Genomic DNA, 19,258 nt, shown 5'->3' with positions numbered 1-19,258 from the left:
ACACAATGGTCTCAAATTGAATTGTTGGAGGGCCGCAGCTCTGCATATAGCTTCAACCACCTCTAGTCTCTAGAACACTTTAATTATTTAGATCAGCTGTATTTGTTTAGGGTTGGAGCAAAATGGTGCAGAGCTCCTGGAATCAAGTTTGAGACCTATGGTACGGGAAGATTTTTTCAACACATTTCTAAACATAAAAGTTTGTTCTGTAGACAACTGAAAACAAATACTGGTTAAGGGGGCTAATAATATTGACTTTAAAATAAAAAAAGAATTAAAATTGCTTTTATTCTAGCCAAAATAAAACAAATAAGACTTTCTCCAGAAGAAAAAAAATATTATGGAAAATACTGTACTGTAAAAATTTCTTGCTCTGTTAAAAATTAAATATTTCCTAAGTGAACAAAAATATCACTAATAATTTTGCCTTCAACTTCATATCTATATGTACACAATACATATTTAGACAAAACTATGAGCCCTCCTTAGAAATAGACATTATTTATTTTATATTTCCCAAGTAATGTTTAACAGTGCAAGGACATTTTTTTCACAATAATCTTTCTTATTATATTTTTCTTCTGGAGAAAGTTTTTTACTTAGTTTAGCTGTGTATTTATTTAATAATTTAAAATGGCTAAGGTCAATATTATTAGCTTTTAAGTAGCTTGCAAAATAGCTAGTAAAATATTTTGTACTCACACCCTGGCAAAGTTATTCAAAACTAATTATTCAAACAATTGTGTAGTCACGCAAGAGTCTGCGTCAACAGAGGCGAGGATCCACATGCAATTTATTAAGTACAGTAGTCAGAAACGCAATGGTCAATCTGGGAGCATACAGGAGCATAAAGGTCATCCGAGATAGGCATGGGACGATAACCGTTTGTAAGGTATACTGAGGAAAATCCAAGGTTTTAAAAGTTAAAATATTCCGCTACACCGTTCCTACGGTATATGTAAGATTTTTTTTAGGCTTTTTTTTTTTTTTTTTAGAAAAACAGTATCTCCAGCAAAAAAGATATCCAAAGATAATGTTTTAAATTTTTATGAAATCTGTGTTTTTGAAACTAATGAAAGCAGAAGTAAATGATTCATTTGAATTATTTAGCCTGGCATGTTTACTGCTCCAAAATGTTTTAAATGTTACTCAAAATAAAATGTATATTGCGTTCTAAGGGGAAAAAAGTTTTAGTTGTTTACCCAAACATTTAAAAAAATATACATATTTTAGAGGAGTAATCACAATACCGTAAAACTGTGAAACAGCTATATATTTTCATCCAAGGTTATTATGCCGTCAAAATCTTATACCGGCCCATGCCTTATTCAAGATCATAGTCAAAAACAGGTGGCAAAGAATCAATAGAAATGGTAAAACAAGGCAAGGGTCAAAAGACGGCTAAACAAGGCAAGGAAAACGCTTACGTGATGCGCTGAAACAAAAACAAGACTCAGCAATAATGTGTGCATATGCTGTGTTTATATTATATCTGATTAATTCTAAACTGCTTCAGCTGTGTGTGTTTGAAATCAAAAAGGATCTGGGCCAGGTGTGTGAGTGAAGTGCATGATGGCATTTGTAGTCTATTAAAGTGAAAGATTTGTAGTTCTTTAGCAATCTGCACATGCTGGATTGCTGGTGATATATAAATATTTAAATGAAATACTAAATTGTCACTTTAACAAATAAGTAAAAAGTCAAATAAGACCTTTTTTATATTTTATTGTTTTATATACACATATAAAGAGATTTTTTTTATCATATTTCCATAATTTGATTTCTTTTCAAATAATGTAATATTAATGTGCTCAAACATGGCATAAGAAGATCTAAAATATTTAAACCTATAAATGTACAGTCAAATGTTTTCTGATTTACTTTAATGTAACTATCGACTTAGTATACAAATTATAATGTTTAATTTATTATATTATAATAACGTAAAGACCTATTACAAGTTTTATCAATTTATTTAAGATTGAAAACTATATAAATTACTTAACATTATATATAATCATAACCTCTGCATATTAAGCCAAAATTGGGTGTTTTCTAGTGTTGGGTTGCAGCTGGAAGGGCATCTGCTGCGTAAAACATAATGATGGAAAAGTTGCCGGTTCATTCCGCTGTGGCGACCTCAGAATAATAAAGGAACTTAAACGAAAAGAAAATGAATGAATGCATCATTTGGTCAAGTACTTCTTTCCTCTGTTAAACTAAAAATATATATATTTTGAAGGATGTTGGAAAAAGCAGCCATTAGTAGAAAAAAACAATATTCATTCATTCATTCATTCATTCATTCATTTTCTTTTCAGCTTAGTCCCTTAGCATATGTTTTACGCAGCGGATGCCCTTTCAGCTGCAACCCATCCCTAAGAAACACCCATACACACTCATTCACACACATACACACTACGGACCATTTAGACAAGAAATATGGAAGTAAATGACTGTTTTTTTTCTTAAACATTATTTAGTATATTTATGTTCAACAGAAAAAAGGAACTTAAACAGGTTTAAAACAAGTGAAGAGTGAATAAATCTTGGCAGAATTTAGATTTTTGAGTGAACTATCCCTTTTAATATGATGAAAAAATCTCAGAGTTCACCTTTAAATAACTGTAATTCATTTCACACAACATACTTGCTTATATAATTACATTTCAGCACTTTAATGCAAAGTGTGGCTCGCTTTTCAGCAGACAATTGAATGATTTAGAGAAGTCATCAGACGACACGAGCGAGAGCTGTAGTTTGTGACAGGCCTCTACGTTTCGCCTTTACTGTGGTAATGAGAGGAAGCTAATTCCCACACTTCATTTTGAAAGATGTCACTGCACGCAAATTGTCTGACTAATCGCTGCAATTTAAGCAGCAACCCGTTGAATACAAATACAAATGGGCTTCAGATGTTTTCTAATATAGTCACATTTGTTGATGGACTTCAGAGTGCTTTTCTCATTCCCTCAGCTGTCCTTTGACTTTATAAAGTTGGCGAGTTTCCCTCTCGACCCTTTTTCTCAGCTCAAGCCTATAGTCGTAACATTAAAAAATAATGAAGACGTGGTTTTGTAGAACCATTGACAAAAGAAGTAAAGTTTTTCATTGTTAGAGAAACACTGATACTTACACATTTATAGATTCTTTAATGCTGTGTTTATCTTTAAGTGGTTTCTGAATAATAACACCCAAATTTAATTATGTAACTAATAAAAATTGAATTTGGATTAAGTCCAAATTTATAAGTACACATACTGAAAACTGTTTGGAATATTTAAAAATATTTACAGATTGTAAGGCAAGGCAAGTTTATTTATATATCACATTTCATTCACAGCGGCAATTCAAAGTGCTTTACATAAACAAGAATAAAAAAAGACAAATATAAGAAAATAAAAAACAAATAATAAAAATAATTAAAACAGATAGAAACAGATTAAAATGTGTTAAAACAAGTTATAAAGAGTGAAAAAGAAAAGAAAGACACAATAGTGCGATCTGTCGAAAGGCACAGCTAAACACGTGTTTTCAGTCTTGATTTGAATGTGCCTATTGTTGGAGCACATCTGATCATTTATTTAAGCTGATTCCAGCAGTAGGGGCTGTAATAGCTGAAGGCTGATTCACCCTGCTTTAACTAAACTCTTGGAAATTCTAGTTTATATGATTCAAAAGATCAGATTGATCTGTTAGGTTTGTATTCAGTGAGCATATCTGTAATGTTGAGGTCCAAGGCCATTTAGTGACTTAAAGACAAGTAGTAATACTTTAAAATCTATTCTGAATGTTCCCTGGAGCGTGTAAAGACTCGAGGACAGGTGTGATGTGCTCTGATTTTCGGGTTGTGGTCAGAATCCTGGCCGCAGCGTTCTAGATGAGCTGTAACTTTCTGACTGTCATTTTGGGAAGGCCCGTGAGGAGTCCATTACAGTAATCCACCCTGCTGCTGATAAAAACATGAACAAGTTTCTCTAAGTCTTCACTTGTAAAGTCATGTTTTGTCTTTAAATAGATATATTATATGAGAGACTTGCTTTGTTCACCAAATAAGTGGATCTATTATTATTATTATTATCATTATTATATAAATATAACATTTGTCAAATAATTTAAATAGTCAATATGTAAAAGATAAAAATAATTATTAAAATAGTAATAATATCTAACCATATTGTCTTATGGACATTATCATTATAATACCATCAAAATATTAATTTGCATGATCTCACCGTGTTCGTGTGGGTTTCCTCCAGGTGCTCCAGTTTCCCACACAGTCTAAAGACATGTGCTAAAGGTGAATTGAATAGGCTAAATTGTCTTTAGTGTATGTGTGCGTATGGATGTTTCCCAGTGATGGGTTGCAGCTGGAAGGGCATCCACTGCGTAAAACATATGCTGGATATGTTGGCAGTTCATTCCGTTGTGGCAACTCCAGATTAATGAAGGGACTAAGCCGAAAAGAAAATGAATGAACTCTGCATGTTGTTAAATAACCAGATTTAAATAATCCATGAGTAAAAATGTTAAAAATAAAATTAAACTATTGGACAATTAAGAGCTAAGCATTCTCAGGGACATAGTTATTTTATAATAATTATTCAAATAAATAATTTGCAAATCAACTCTGCATTTTAGATGATAAAATATAGTCAACATTTTTAAAAACTAAAAAAAACTTCTGAACAATATCTAATAGCTACAGGCTGTCTTATGATATTAATAAGACTTTTTATCAAATGTACAAATCACTTCTGTTTTCAGAAATTAAATAAAAACTATTTAAACTATAGCTCCCTCTTTGAAATATTGACCACAATTATAAAATTAAAATGAAACTAAATTAACAAATCACTTCAGAATTTTAGTTTAATTAATAACATTATAACATTTACAATAAAAATCTCTAACAGCTCCACACTGTCTTATGGATATTAAGAGAGTACAAGTGAGCATAAAGTGAAAAAGCGAAAACTTTGATGAATACAAAGTGCTGCCATCAGCATAACACACACACACACACACACACACATACACACACACACACGCTTAAGGGATGAATCATTTACAGCTGTCAGGCAAGACTGTCTAAGAAATATGACTCATATTTAATTGGCATCTGGTTGGATTTATGACAATAAGAAGACACTAAGCCTTACTCGCAAAGATATTAGACACCAGAATGCTTTATTAAGGATCTTTGGAGCAAACAGAAAGGCCGCTCAATCATGATCAGTCTAGAGGGAAACTGTCAAGCTTCGCTTCCAGGATCGGCCTAAAGCCAATTGCACAAAGTCAGCGCAAAATCACGCTTTTCCTCTGAAGCTAATGACATGTATTGGCTTCGCTGAGGTATAGGATATGAAATATTGCCATCAGGAAGCAAATCTGCATTTGGAATAATAAATAACGCAACACAGGCTTATTGGAAATATGTGCTTCAGCATACATTTCTGACCCCACAAAAACGTACTTGAACATATGTTTGACTGCAGTTTCAAAATCAAGTGAATGCTTTGAGACTGTATAATGGCAAAAAAAACTTTTGTTCCTTTTCACACTAATGATATTCGCAGGGACATTTATTCATTTTCTTTCAGCTTAATCCTTTATTTATCAGGGGTTGCCACTGCGGAATGAACCGCCAACTATTCCAACATATGTTTTACGCAGCGGATGTCCTTCCAGCTGCAACCCAGTACTGAGAAACACCCATACACTCTCACGTTTACACACACACACACACACACACACTCATACACTACGGTAGGGCTTGCCGATTTTTTCGATTAATTCGAATTTACGTTTTGACGACAATTTAATTTTATATTAAATTGAGTAATCACGATTTTAAAAAAAAATTTGATACATTATAATGGGACCAATGCGCTTTGGTTCACTCTCTGTATGAAGCAGGTCGCACATCAGAAGCGCCGCTCGGCAACATGCCGCGCAGCACCACGCAGCGCAATGCATTTTAGAATTCTTAACAGGTTTCTATACACACACCGGTGCCGCCCAGCAACGATTCAGGACGCAGTTCATATTTCAGCCGCGCCACAGAGCACCATCTGACTAGTTTCATGTTAAATGTGCGCATCTGGTGTGTGATACTTTAAACTGTTATATGCACTTCTGGTGTGCGACCTGCTTGACTGTCTGTTAAAGCACGAAGTCATGTAGGATTTTACTTGTTGCATTAGTCACGTCTGTGTAAATTGTCAAGACATTCCCTCATCAAGTCGATAAACTCGATCTCAACATGTATGAAGGACGTAAAAATCTGCCATGTGAAAAACCGTGCCGGTCTTATTTCGAACCGCGCTGATATTTTGGTTTAAAAACAAGCACAGGGGTCCGTTCTTCGTACCTCGCTTAAATGATCTAAGATGATTTGGCAGATCCCTGATCTTTTAATCTTGATAACTGATCTCTCGCTAATTTGGTTCTTCAAACAAGTTAGCGAATCAGATTAGAATGTCTGGATAAACTGATCTGAGATCGTTGCGTGTGTTGTGAAGGACAGATCTATCGATCCTCGAAATCATGATCAGCAATGCAACGATTGGCTGACGTCACAGCAGCGTAATGACATCATCTGATTAATATTCAATTATCCATGTGAGCAAAATTACATCAAATTAGACGGCTTGGTAAATGGCTTGTTAAATATGACACGCAATAACCTTCCACATTTGTTGTGAGCTGCAGGCTTTACACTTTCATGTGTCAAGAGTATTCATCATGTATTTCAATGCAAATCAGTGTATTTAGTTCTACATTTAGAGACGATTTTCTTTATTATAGTTGCCGTTTTTTAATCGGTGTAAAGAATAACTGGTTGTTTACAAAAGCATTTTCATATTGGTAAAGGCGTCTGCAACTTTTGTGAAGCATCAAATCACTGGCGTATTAACTATCAAAACATGTTTATGACTGCATAAATGTATTATTGCTTTAAAAAAAGTCACATATTGTGCATTTCTATTATACACAATTTGTACTAAAGCGATCTAAAAAGTTCATATCAATAAGTTTTCTCTTTGCACCACCAGGTGGCAGTCTTTGTACTTTCATTTCAAGGGTGCAGATTGCATACGTTTTATTAATATGTATAACTTTATTTTTTTTATTAATGACTATAACTTTATATATATATATATATATATATATATATATATATATATATATATATATATATATATATATATATATATATATATATATATATAGTTAAAAAATATGTACCATTTTCCCAAGTGTATATAACTACAACTGTAAGAAAATATCAGAATTCGGTACATACTTTCTGTATTATCTTTGCTTGAACTGAGCCGATCTAATCCTGTTTATATGAATTGAACCTGCTCCCGATCAGGTTTGACCTAGCAGAACTGTTGCTATGACAACAACTCTCGATCAGCTTTGAAGAACGAAACGATCCTGGAACGTGTCAAATCGTCAACATCCAAATCCAGCTAACTGAGTAATCCACGTACGAAGAACGGACCCCAGGTGAGCAGCAGCGGTAGCAATGAAAATGAAAGTACCCGCCCCCATGATGTCAATTAGCGGACCTAGATGAAAACCAGACAGATCAGGCAGCATAATACAGAGTGGTGCAAAGCGCATCAAATGATCGGTATTTAAAAGGGGGGAAAAAGAAAAATAGATTAAATATATTATTTTATATTAGACACACATCTGGTGCTTTTATTTGCCCCTGCTATATGTCCACAACTTCACGCATTGGGTTAAATTAGGCTTTACAGTTTCCATGTTCAGTCCTTTACTTCCACTGTATCTTTTTAAGAAAAAGGCAGCAGCATTACAACCTGTCATTCAATCAGAAGAAGACAAAGTCAAAGCCGAGCTGGAAGCCAGTCTTTCCTAGGCTCAGCAAAACTTGCAAAAAATACATCTGTATTCCTGCAACTGCAACATTTACATATATAATTTTTAATAAAATCTTCTGCAGCAACATTTAACTAGTGAATTTGTTTTACATTTATTTACACCTTGTTGACCAATTTATGTATGGCATGGCCATTAAAAATACAATGTTCCTTAAACAGATGGTTTTCAAGTTACTTATAAAGAGAATGTTACTTCAGTCATGTTGTTGTAAAGTTTTAAGTTGACTAGTTACACAATAAAAAAAAATCTAAATCAAAATCATGAATCGGTCAAAGTTTATAAAAAACCTAGATATTTTTTTGGCATATAGCCCAGCCCTACACTACGCCCAACTTAGTTTTGCCCAATTCACCTATTGAGCATGTCTTTGAACTGTGGGGGGAAACCAGAGCACTCGAGTGAAACCCACATGAACAGGGGGAGAACATCCAACTCCACGCAGAAATGCCAACTGACCCTTGCTGTGAGGCATATTACTGACAAATAAAAGATTATTTTCATGTAGTTCTTTGCACAACAATAAATAAATACCACAAAACAAATTTACAGTGTCGGTGATTTGTAATCTAAAATGTTTGCATCATCTATCTATCGATCTCTTTTTTGATGTTGAGTGCTTGGGTTTGATTCCTGTGAAGCGCCATTCCACAAAAAAAGATAACAGCTGTGTAAAATTACACTAGTGTTGTCACGATACTGGAATTTGATACCAATTGGAACAAAAAAGTTTAAAAACATCCATTTCCTGCTAACATTTGAGCGATGTTGAGCGCGTTCTTCAACACCACTGATTTGCCAGTGTGTTCACATGCTCAACAGAAATGACTGTGATTGGCCGTGAAGGTCATCAGTTCACCGAACTCACAGCTGTTTACTGAGTGTAACCACAGATACAGAGACATTGGAGCGTTTAAAGTCATGAAGATCAGCTGGTCTATTTATGAGCTGACATACGAGTGATCCGCTGATGAATCAACTGATCTTCTTGACTTTAAAATGTAACAGCTTGTACGCAACAGCACCTTCAACATTATCATATCTTCAACATTTGCAGCTTGTGCAAAATGCTACTGCTCGCATATTGGCTAACAGCCGGAAAAGTAAGCACATTACACCAATTCTCTACTCCCTCCACCACCTCCCTGTTAAGTTTAAAATTGATTTTCAACTTTTGATGTTTGCTTTTAATGCCGTCAATGGCCTTGCTCCTACTTATTCATGTGAAATTTTGCACATTCACAAACCCACCAGAGCTTTGAGATTTGCTGACCACCTACTGCTTGAAGTCCCTCGGTCAAGATACAAGCAGTGATCGCTCTTTTGCAGTGGCAGATCCTAAATTCTGGAACACCCTTCATACTGAGCTTCATACAATCACTGACCTGCCACTTTTTAAAGCCAATTACCCAATATTTTGTTTTGCTATTTAGCGTATAAATGAAGTAATCAGTTCATAACATAAAATTAGTACCAATTAGTATAGATACTTAAATTTTTATTTATTTTTTTTATTTTTATTTTTTTTGTTATTTACACATCAAACACGTTTGAGTTTCTTCTTCTGTTGAACACAAATATACTAAAAATGCTTGAAAAAAGATGTCATTGACTTCATACTATATGGCTGTTTTTTTTTTTCAACATTCGTTAGAATGTTTTGTTTAATGTTCCACAGAAAAAAGAAATTAATCAAAGTTTACAGTCGCTTGAGTCCGAGGAAATGTAAATTTTTTTGTGTGAACTGTCAGTGCCCAACTGAAAATTCACAAAGCATAATCATTTCATTTTCCTTCAGCTTAGTCCCTTATTTATCAGGGGTCGCCATAGTGGAATAAACCATCAAGTATTCCAGCATATGTTTTACACAGGCGATAAAACATAGCGGATCTCCAGCCCCAACCCAGTACTGTGAAACACCCATACACTCTTGCATTTACACACACTCATATGCTATGGTAAATTTTGTTTACCCAATTCACATATACAACATGTCTTTGGACTGTGGGGGAAACTGAAGCACCCAGAGAAAACCCCTGTGAACACAGGAAGAACATGCAAACTCCACACAGACATGGCAACTGGCCCAGCTAGGACTAAAACCAACGACCTTCCAGCTGTGAGGCACTGTGCCTCTAGTATGATCCCAACAAACAATTTTGTGTTTAGACATCTACTAGACATCTAAACATAGACAGCTTGACCAAAACAAGGCTAAACTTGAGCTGTCAGTAAAAAATTAATAGACGTCTAAGAATAGTCCAAAACTAGACTAGTCGTCAAATAGACAGATTAGACACACTTTATATGTTAAGCCATTCATTTCTGTTTATTTGATGAGTAGTCTAGTTTTGGCCTATTCCTAGACTTCAATTAGATTTTCACTGACAGCCCAAATTTAGCCTTGTTTTAGCCAAGACGATTATGTTTAGACATCTAGACATCTATTAGACATCTTTTGAAAACAAAAAATGCTAATGCTTGCTGGGATCATAAAGAGAGAAAGCTAAATTATAGCTGCAGTTGAAAATGCAAAAAAAAAAAAAACATTTGCAAACAAATCTCCAACCAGCACTGACTGTTTGATCCTAAAAAGTGAATGCCTGCAATGAAACAGCTTCTCCTGAATAGAGTAAAGGCTATAAGGAAAGCTTGAGAAGGTTGTTCTGCGGTTTAAATCGATGACTCCGAGTACGGTTTTATAATTAATGAGCGTCCTGCACAGTCTCATTCACACCAACATTTCAAGCTGTGACAAAGTGGACACTCCATAAGGAGAAACACCCCCGTCAATAATCCAGGTGGGGGAAAAAAGATAAGCTTCGAAATATCACTTCCTTATATGTGTCTCAAAATGGATTATAGGGGGTTTTGATGGATAACACATGCAGGTGGATCAATGGATTTTTTACTCCAGGTCTTCGCTCTGTATATACACTCTTTTTTGAACTCCTAAAAGGAAGTTGCCACCAGGATATTTCATATACAATATATTTTATATAACAGTAATTATAAGTCTAAAGACTTGAGCTTTTAGTGAATTGGGTAAACAAAAATGACCGTAGTGTACGAGTGCATGTGTGAATGAGTGTGTATGGGTGTTTCGCCAGTACTGGGTTGCAGCTGCAAGAGCATTCGCTTTGGGAAACATATGCTGGAATAGTTGGTGGTTCATTTCGCTGTGGTGACCCCTGATAAATAATGGACTACGCTAAAAAAAATTTAATTTTCTGAGTGTATTCTATAGGTGTTGCTGTCTCTGTTATTTTATCACCAAGACACAAAATTGCTTGCCCACATTATCAATAATTTTGTCCCTGACACATCATATGATACAAATTTCAATCAAAATTCCACCTAAATGTATTTCAGCCAGAATGCTTATGCTAATGCACTAGATGAGGCAGATCTCAACAGCTTTTCTTGCTAAGGTCAGCAATCATAAGTTGACCTGACACGAGGAAAGAGTTGATTTAAATCTTCCAATCATGTCAAGAGATAATTTCCTATTCCTCAACATTATTATGATGAATCGTCACTGTAAAGTACGCTCAAGGTCACTTTTGCTTCATTAGAAACATTTACACATAATCAACTGAAAAATAAATTAGAGAAAAATGAAAAAATGATTAGCTGAGTACTTCACTATAAAAATTGTTGCTGCCTTATTTATTTATTTATTTTAGTTTAATCAAATTAACTTTCCAAGATGTAATGATCACCAGCGATCTAGCACTTCGTTGCAAATCGTTGGAGAACTCTCTCTATCATTTACCCGAACTACACATTTGCCACTGAACTGAACTACAAAACCCATTATGCTCAGCACACACACCAGTTCCAGATCATTCCTTGATTAAATACACACAGCTGAAGCTCGTCATCACTTAGTACTAGGACTCCTAATCACACACACATGCACATGAGTGGATGAGTCTTGTTTCCCTGTAGTGAGCATTATAGTGTTCATGGATTTTCGAACAGTTTTTTTGACCCTTGTTTTGTTTATTATTCATATTGTTTTGTTGCCTCCCTGACCATTCGGCAGTAACTTTGGTTGCGTCCGAAACCGCATACTTCCGTACTATACAGTATGCTAAAATGCGAGCCAAGTAGTATGTTTGAATTCATAGAATTCGAAAATCAGTATGCCAGAAGCACCCGGATGACTTACTACTTCTGGCGAGATTCTGGAGTGCGCATCCCATGCACGGTGCGCTATCCCATAATACCCTGCGAGAGAATTCATGAATGGATGTGAAGCAATGCAACTGACGCAGGTAGATCACGTAACCATGACAAAATGGCGGATGTAGTACGTGCGAATTCCATTTATACTTTTCACATTCGTACTGTACAGAACGTACTTTTCTAACGGCCGAGTAGCACGTTTAAATTCAAATGCAGTACCTACTGAGTAGTAGGCGGTTTCAGACGCCGCCTTTAACTAGTCTTTGGATTACCTGCGTGCTCCCATCTGTCCCTGATCGAACTTCTCTTTAAATAAAGCTGCCTTGGATCCTCACCTCTGTTGACAGCCCGACTCATTACACTAGTCATCTTAACTTACCAATTTAACAATCAAATTGATTAAAAAAAATATATAGATAATTCTTGTATAACTTAAAATGTAATTGAAACCTGACTAACTTATAAAAATAAGTATAAACAACATAATCGTAAAACATAAATATAACATAAAAATGATTATTATTGTCTTTGTGGCAAAAATCATTGCTTTTAGTTATTAAATAACTTATTTGTGGCTGGCACAAGTGCATTTCCAGCAAGCATTTTTTTGTGTTTAAAAGACATCGAAATACAGACATCTTGGCTAAAACAAAGATAAATTTGGACTGTCAGTGAAAATCTATCAATAGCCCAAAAACATTGATTAGACAAGAATCAATGACTACACACATGTAAAGTCTGTCCAATCTGATGAATAGCCTAATTTTAAATTGTTGTTTTAGATGATTTTCGAAAAAAAAAATCTGTAAATTGACACTTTTCGGTATTTTGTGATTTACGGTTCACTTATTTAAGCTTTTTAATTGCATTATGGACCTTTGACCTTTCCTCAAAAAGCTTTTGATGATGAAAAGTTTAAAAAATTTACCTTTGTTGACATTTTTCATAGATTGAAGAGATATATTGTCTGTGCGCTGGTTTCCCCCACAGTCCAATAACATGCGCTAGGTGAATTGGGTAAGCTAAATTGTCCGTAGTGTGTGTGTGAATAAGAGTGTATGGGTGTTTACCGGTGATGGGTTGCAGATGGATGGGCATCTGCAGCGTAAAACATGTGCTGGATAAGTTGGCGGTTCATTCTGCTGTGACGACCCCTCATTAATAAAGGGACTAAGCCGAAAAGAAAATGAATAAATGAATGACATATTGTCTGGGTTGGTTATGGTACAAAAACCTTGTAATAAGCCGCCAGTACATCTGTTATTTAACAGACTTAGTTCTCTATATCCTATTTCTTTAAAAAAATATTCTTGTCTCAAACTACTAAAACATCAACAAAAGTCACTTTGCTAAAACTGCAGAGTTGAATTTTCAACATCAAATTGGACAGAGCAGAGATAAACGTCCCATAATGCAATTTACAACCGTAAATAAAGCACGTCATGATTTTGCCAAGTACGATGCGATCTTAGATTACCATCTATGTTGATCCTGAAACATCATTTTTATTCGAAAATGTAATCTATAAATATTCCCTACCCCTAAACCCAACCATAAATGTAAATTATTCCCAAAATTAAGCCGCGGTCACACTGGACTTTTTTCCCCATAGACTTCCATTGATATGCACGCAAATGCGTCAGACCAGAAACCCAAGCTCGTGCAACAAGTTTCACAGTTCGCTGCGTTGGATAGTTCAATCTTGGTGAACTCTGACCTACAAAATCACATCACATGATTTTGTGAGACCAATCGAAGATCAAAAAATGACCTCTCTGTACAGAAATTTTAAATATGGACCAATCGCTCGCTTTTATAAATGTCTAATTATCTTGTTTAATCCCGCCCCTATTCGCAGCACCCTAAACCCTTAATTCTGATTGGCTGATTGGAATGTTGTTTCAGGATCAACATAGATGTTAATCCAGGAACATGTCCTACTTGAACACCAGAACATAACATGATAGTAGTTAGATTGCAGTGTTTACATTTCTCTACTGCACTTCAATAATGAGACTAAAATTGGCATATTCTGCATGTATTAATTAGATTTCTCTTTAGTTTGATTATGACTGTAATCCGATCAAATTGATCAAAAATCGCTGTATACGTGATAGACTCTTAATCAGAGTATTGTCTTAATCCTTTTAAAATTGGATTATTGGTGTCCATGTAAACATACTCAATGCTTTGATGTCTATTAAACATCTTTTAAACAGAAACTTCATTGGAGGATTGTTATCACTGAGGAAAACAAACAAAAAAAAAACACCAAAACTGGAATTTTAATTGAATAAAATGCCAGCACATACTAACTGCAAGTTGAATTCCATCAGTTCAGTATAGTTATATTAAAAACGAATTACATGAATGGCTTCGAATATTAGTTTTGAGATGCGAAGGGGGAAACACAATGCGAAAGAAACTAATTACTCTGTGTGTTTCTTATCTGCTGGAAACAGTACACGGTCCCATTCAGTCATGATGATAGTCTAATAAATTATAATGAAGACGCTGAGTACTAGATTAATTGAAATTGCATTTTGTCTTTGATATCCTGCGTTTTGCATCCCAGCCACAGCAATCTGCAGCTTTCTGCGCTTAACAGTTGATGGTTCTAGCCTTTTTGTTCTCAAATACAAATGCAAAAACAATAACATTTTGTCACGGCGACACTTCTGACATGTCAGCAGTTCTCTGGCCGTTTATCGCCATCAGTCTCGCACGCAGCTCGCACTTAATGGCCGTGGCAGCAGGCGGAATATATGCAAATGAGCTGGAGACTACAAAGAGAGGGAGTTATTTGATTATGTTTCAGTTAAAAATGCATCACATGTGTCGTGTGCAGACCATAGAGGAGAAACACTGCTCCTTCACACTTCCTTACACTCTAAAAACCGTCTAGAATGGGCTCTTACATAAACATTTTACAAAATAAGCACCATTCGCTTGGTGATCATCTTTATCACTGAGCTCATGAATTACTGTGAAAACACAGACCAGACGTGCTACTGTGAGATATAGGCAATTTACTGTAAAGAGCAGATAGAGGGTTGTTAAAATAATATTTTTATGGGTAAGTCCTGTCAAGGACATATATTTCAGCCTAAAGTCTAAAGAAAATTAAACCTGTTTTACACTCTAGTAAGATATAGTTCGTTGACTTTACTTTAAAAACGTGAGTAAACCCACTGCTTTTAAAGTGGTCAGTTGACTTTATTTTAAAAAAAAGTAAGTCAATCCGTTTGCTTTAAAGGGACACTCCACTTTGTTTGGAAATATGCTCATTTTAAAAGTCCCAGAGAGTTAAACTGTTGGGTTTTATAATTTTTTAATCCATTCAGTTGATCTCCGGGTGTGGTGGGAGTATTTTAGCTTAGCATAAATAATTAAATCAGATTAGACCATTAGCAATATATATATATATATATATATATATATATATATATATATATATATAAATTAAGCGGTACCCAAAACCTTACTTGATTGGGCAAGTGGGTCGAAGGTAAATAAAGGTGAGGTAATTTACCATGGGTAATTTACTAATTTATTTATACATTCATTTTCCTTCGGCTTAGTCCCTTTATTCATGAGATGTTGCAACAGCGAAATAACCACCAACTTTTCCAGAACATGTTTTACACAGCGGATGCCCTTCCACCTGCAACCCAGTACTGCATGGGAAACATCCATACACACTCATTCACACATACACTACGAACAATTTTGTTTATTCAAGAAACCGGAGAACCCGGAAGAAACCCACACCAACATGGGGAGAACAGGCAAATGCCGACTGACGCAGCCGGGACTCAAACTAGCGATCTTCGGCTGTAGGGCAACAGTGCTAACCACTGAGCCACCGTGTTGCCCCCTAGTTTATTTAAAAATTGTTTAAAACTTACTAGAAAACATTGCTTTATATTAAATCAATCATACAGTTTTGTTTTGCATTATATAATAAACTTCTTACAGAAAAAAAACTATCTTATTTATAACAGAATTAAACCAGTTTTTGACCTGCTTTGCTTGCTGATGTCTTTCTCTATTTGTCAAGTGACAGTATTTACATTTTTAAAAATCTGATTCATTTACATTGACTGAAACATTCAATCTCTAATTTATTTTATGTAGCTTACCAATAAAACAAACAAAAAAAGGTTACGTCTAATTAGAAATGACGATCTCTGAAAGGCATTTGCCCCAACCCTCTCTGTCAAAGTCGCTCTACTCTCAGATGGGATGTTGGGCCAAATCAAAGGTTACAATGGGCAAACTTTGGCCCGCAGGCCCTACTTTGGGCATCTCTGGTATGTTTCTGATTCAGTCTGAATTGTTGATCACAGAATGGATTGATGTTTTCATGCTGTCTCCAGCAAATTTTGACCTTACCATCCAAATGCCACAGCAGAAATCAAGACTAAACAGACAGGTAAACATATTCCCAATCTTGCAATCTCCAATTTTGGTGAGCCAGTGTGAATTGTAACCTCAGTTAGCTGTTCTTTTTCTGTAGCTCATCATCTTCAAGGTTTGCTGTGTTAAAGGTTTTAGCAATTCCCAAGCAGACCTTGAATGTAACGGTTGTGTTTGTTATTGACGCTTTTCTATCAGCTGAATCTTTCACTCACAGAACTGCTGCTCACTGGATATGATTTCTTTTTCTGTAAACCCTAAAGACGGATATTTTTTTAAGTCACCTAAATCCACTTCTTCCCAATTCTGATGCTCCTCAGTTTGAGTTCGAAAGATCATCTTAACCATATGCCTGAATACATTCTACATGTAAAAAAAAGCATACTGTAGTAAGGTGCATTATACTGTATTTATAGCATTTTCAATTCTTTGTTAATGCCCAAACCTTTTCTTATGAAGGGCCAAAAACCAAACTTTCGATTGAGGCTAGTGGGCCAAAGGTAAGGTGAGGTAATTTACCACAGGTAATCTCCTAATTTATTCATTCATTTCCTTTGGTTTAGTCCATCAGGGGTCGCCACACCGGAATGAACAGTCAACTTATCCAGCATTAAATTGGATTCTTTATTTGTAAATTACCCATGGTAAATTACCCCACCCATATTTACCTATGACCAACTAGCCTCAATCAAGTTTGGTATGTCGCCTTTTATAAAGGTTTGGGCACCCCTGGATATACTGTACATTACATATTACATACTGTAATATTACTAGTGAACTGCACTGTAAAAAATGCTATGTTGCACACAAACAATTTGTATTCTGACAAAGGAATTAAATTACCTTATTGCTTTTTACAAATTTAAGAAGATTGAACATAAAACAATTAAGTTTTCCCAAAAACAAATCAAGAATTGAGTTGTTTCAGCTTATTTGAAAAAAAAGTATCTTGAGCAAACATCAATATTTGAGTGTGATAAACTGTAATAAAAGCTGTATATTTTATTTAGTTTTTACTATGTGGTGTATTGTAAATAGTTAAAGAAATCTTACTAAAGTATTGGATATTGTTTATATTGTCTTAGTTGTTACCATAGCGACTGTAGCTGTTAGCCTATAGGCTACTTTAATTTATACAAATATGGTTCGAAAACACTATTAACGTTATACCACAAACTACTATAGTATTTTTATTTGGACTTTCATAGAAATGGGTAGAAATAGTATAACTAAAATGTCCACAACCTTGACCCATATAAAGATACTTTTGTGTGAGGTGATTAAGGCTCTGTCATGGTGTAATTCAATCTTAAACCAAGATACAAACGTCCAGCAGCTCCATATTCCCGTCAGCTCAAGTCAAGATTCAACTGGCCAACTAAAACAACACGAATGTCGAACAAAGCTTTCAAAATCCACAAGAAGTTATTGAAAACGAAAACCTGATGCTGAAATGTGTCGGAAAAGCCCTTCTTCAATTAGTCCGTGAGTCACAGGGAAAGCACTGCAGTAGTAACCGGTGTAACGAAGCGAAACAGACGAGGAGATACAGTACGGACAGCTCATCTGAAAGTGTGAATGAAAACCGAGCTCAATCAACGTGAGCAACACCTGTGTGAAAAGCACGTGTTTTAATGTACTTTGACGGATAAATTAGTTAAAGGTATAGTTTATAACAGAGAATAGTCTCGCGTGCACGGCTTTTATCTCGCACGTGCACGCGCTCCTTTGCTGCGGCTGTAGTTCGTGTGTAAAAGATACAGCATCAAAATGATTTTATCTTCAGAAAGCGTTCAGTCTTTGCTCATGCTAAATAAGAAACATGCTGTTTAGCTTCGTTTACCAGCTCCGTAGTCATGTTCTGCTGTGTGGTGGCAATCATGTTGGCAGGATTCAGGACCCAAATTCAGCACGGATAGCTCCTAATGCAGTTCCAGCAGTTGAAAGCCTTGTTTTGAGTTGGTGCTGCAAGTTGCACAGCCCACTGACAGAGCCCTTTAATAGGATGGTGTAAAGTTGGACATCTCTCTCTCTCTCTCTCTCTCTCTCTCTCTCTCTCTCTCTCTCTCTCTCTCTCTCTCTCTCTCTCTCTCGCTTTCTCTCTCTCTCAAATTAAAATATTGCTTTAATGGCATGAGACGTTACACATTACAGTGTTATTAAAAAGTGGTTAAAAACAAAACAGCAGTGTTTGCACAAATAGTCTACTAGTTTGTTGGATCATGTCGCCTTTGCTTTTGCCTTCAATAATTTAATTTTGGTATAGAATTATAATGTTGTGTATATGTATTTATTATATTTCCATTTTGTCAATTTTGTCAAGCCTCCTGTGGACAGTTGTTGAGAATTAGAAAGTTTGCTAAAACACTTAAACGAATATATTTGGTTGTCTAGTGTAATTGTGATGTAAAATAAATAAATAAATAAAATAAATGTATTAACAAAACATTTATAAAGTTGACATTAAATAGTAGTAGTAGTACAAAATGGACTTATAATAAATTAGAATAAACTACATTTAACAATCAACATTTTAAGATAAAAATAAATAATAATCAGTATATTTACAATGATTTCTCTTTCTCTCTATACAAAAAATAGAAAAATAAATAAAAAATAAAACAAGTAGAATAAAATAGGAGTGGCACATGTGATGTCGCATCACAGCAAAAAGGTCGCTGGTTCGAGTCCTGGCTGGGTCAGATGGCATTTCTGTGTGGAGTTTGCATGT

At 35.2% G+C, this 19,258-nt stretch overlaps 1 protein-coding gene across 10 annotated transcripts in view; it reads right to left on the bottom strand.

Moving 5' to 3' along the window:
• The window catches only part of LOC101886435 (inactive dipeptidyl peptidase 10), a 124,006-nt gene extending 105,493 nt beyond the window's left edge, over window positions 1-18,513 (bottom strand). For 8 of the 10 annotated variants that reach the window (XR_012398643.1, XM_073939250.1, XM_009297027.5 and 5 more), the window contains exon 1: window positions 18,371-18,513. Coding sequence is in view for 2 of the 10 variants with exons in the window: in XM_009297027.5 (XP_009295302.1) it covers window positions 18,371-18,409 (39 nt within the window). In the remaining 8 variants the exon portion in view is untranslated. Of the gene's footprint in view, window positions 1-17,969; window positions 18,094-18,370 lie in introns of all 10 variants that reach the window. The other 2 variants (XM_068216928.2, XM_073939255.1) reach the window with 1 other exon arrangement.
• Between the last annotated feature and the right edge of the window lie 745 nt (window positions 18,514-19,258).

Source organism: Danio rerio, chromosome 23, assembly GCF_049306965.1.
Source record: "Danio rerio strain Tuebingen ecotype United States chromosome 23, GRCz12tu, whole genome shotgun sequence".
In the NCBI taxonomy this organism is placed as follows: Eukaryota; Metazoa; Chordata; class Actinopteri; order Cypriniformes; family Danionidae; genus Danio; species Danio rerio.
The sequence above is the reverse complement of the archived record's forward strand: the minus strand, read 5'-3'. Positions and strand labels throughout refer to the sequence as shown.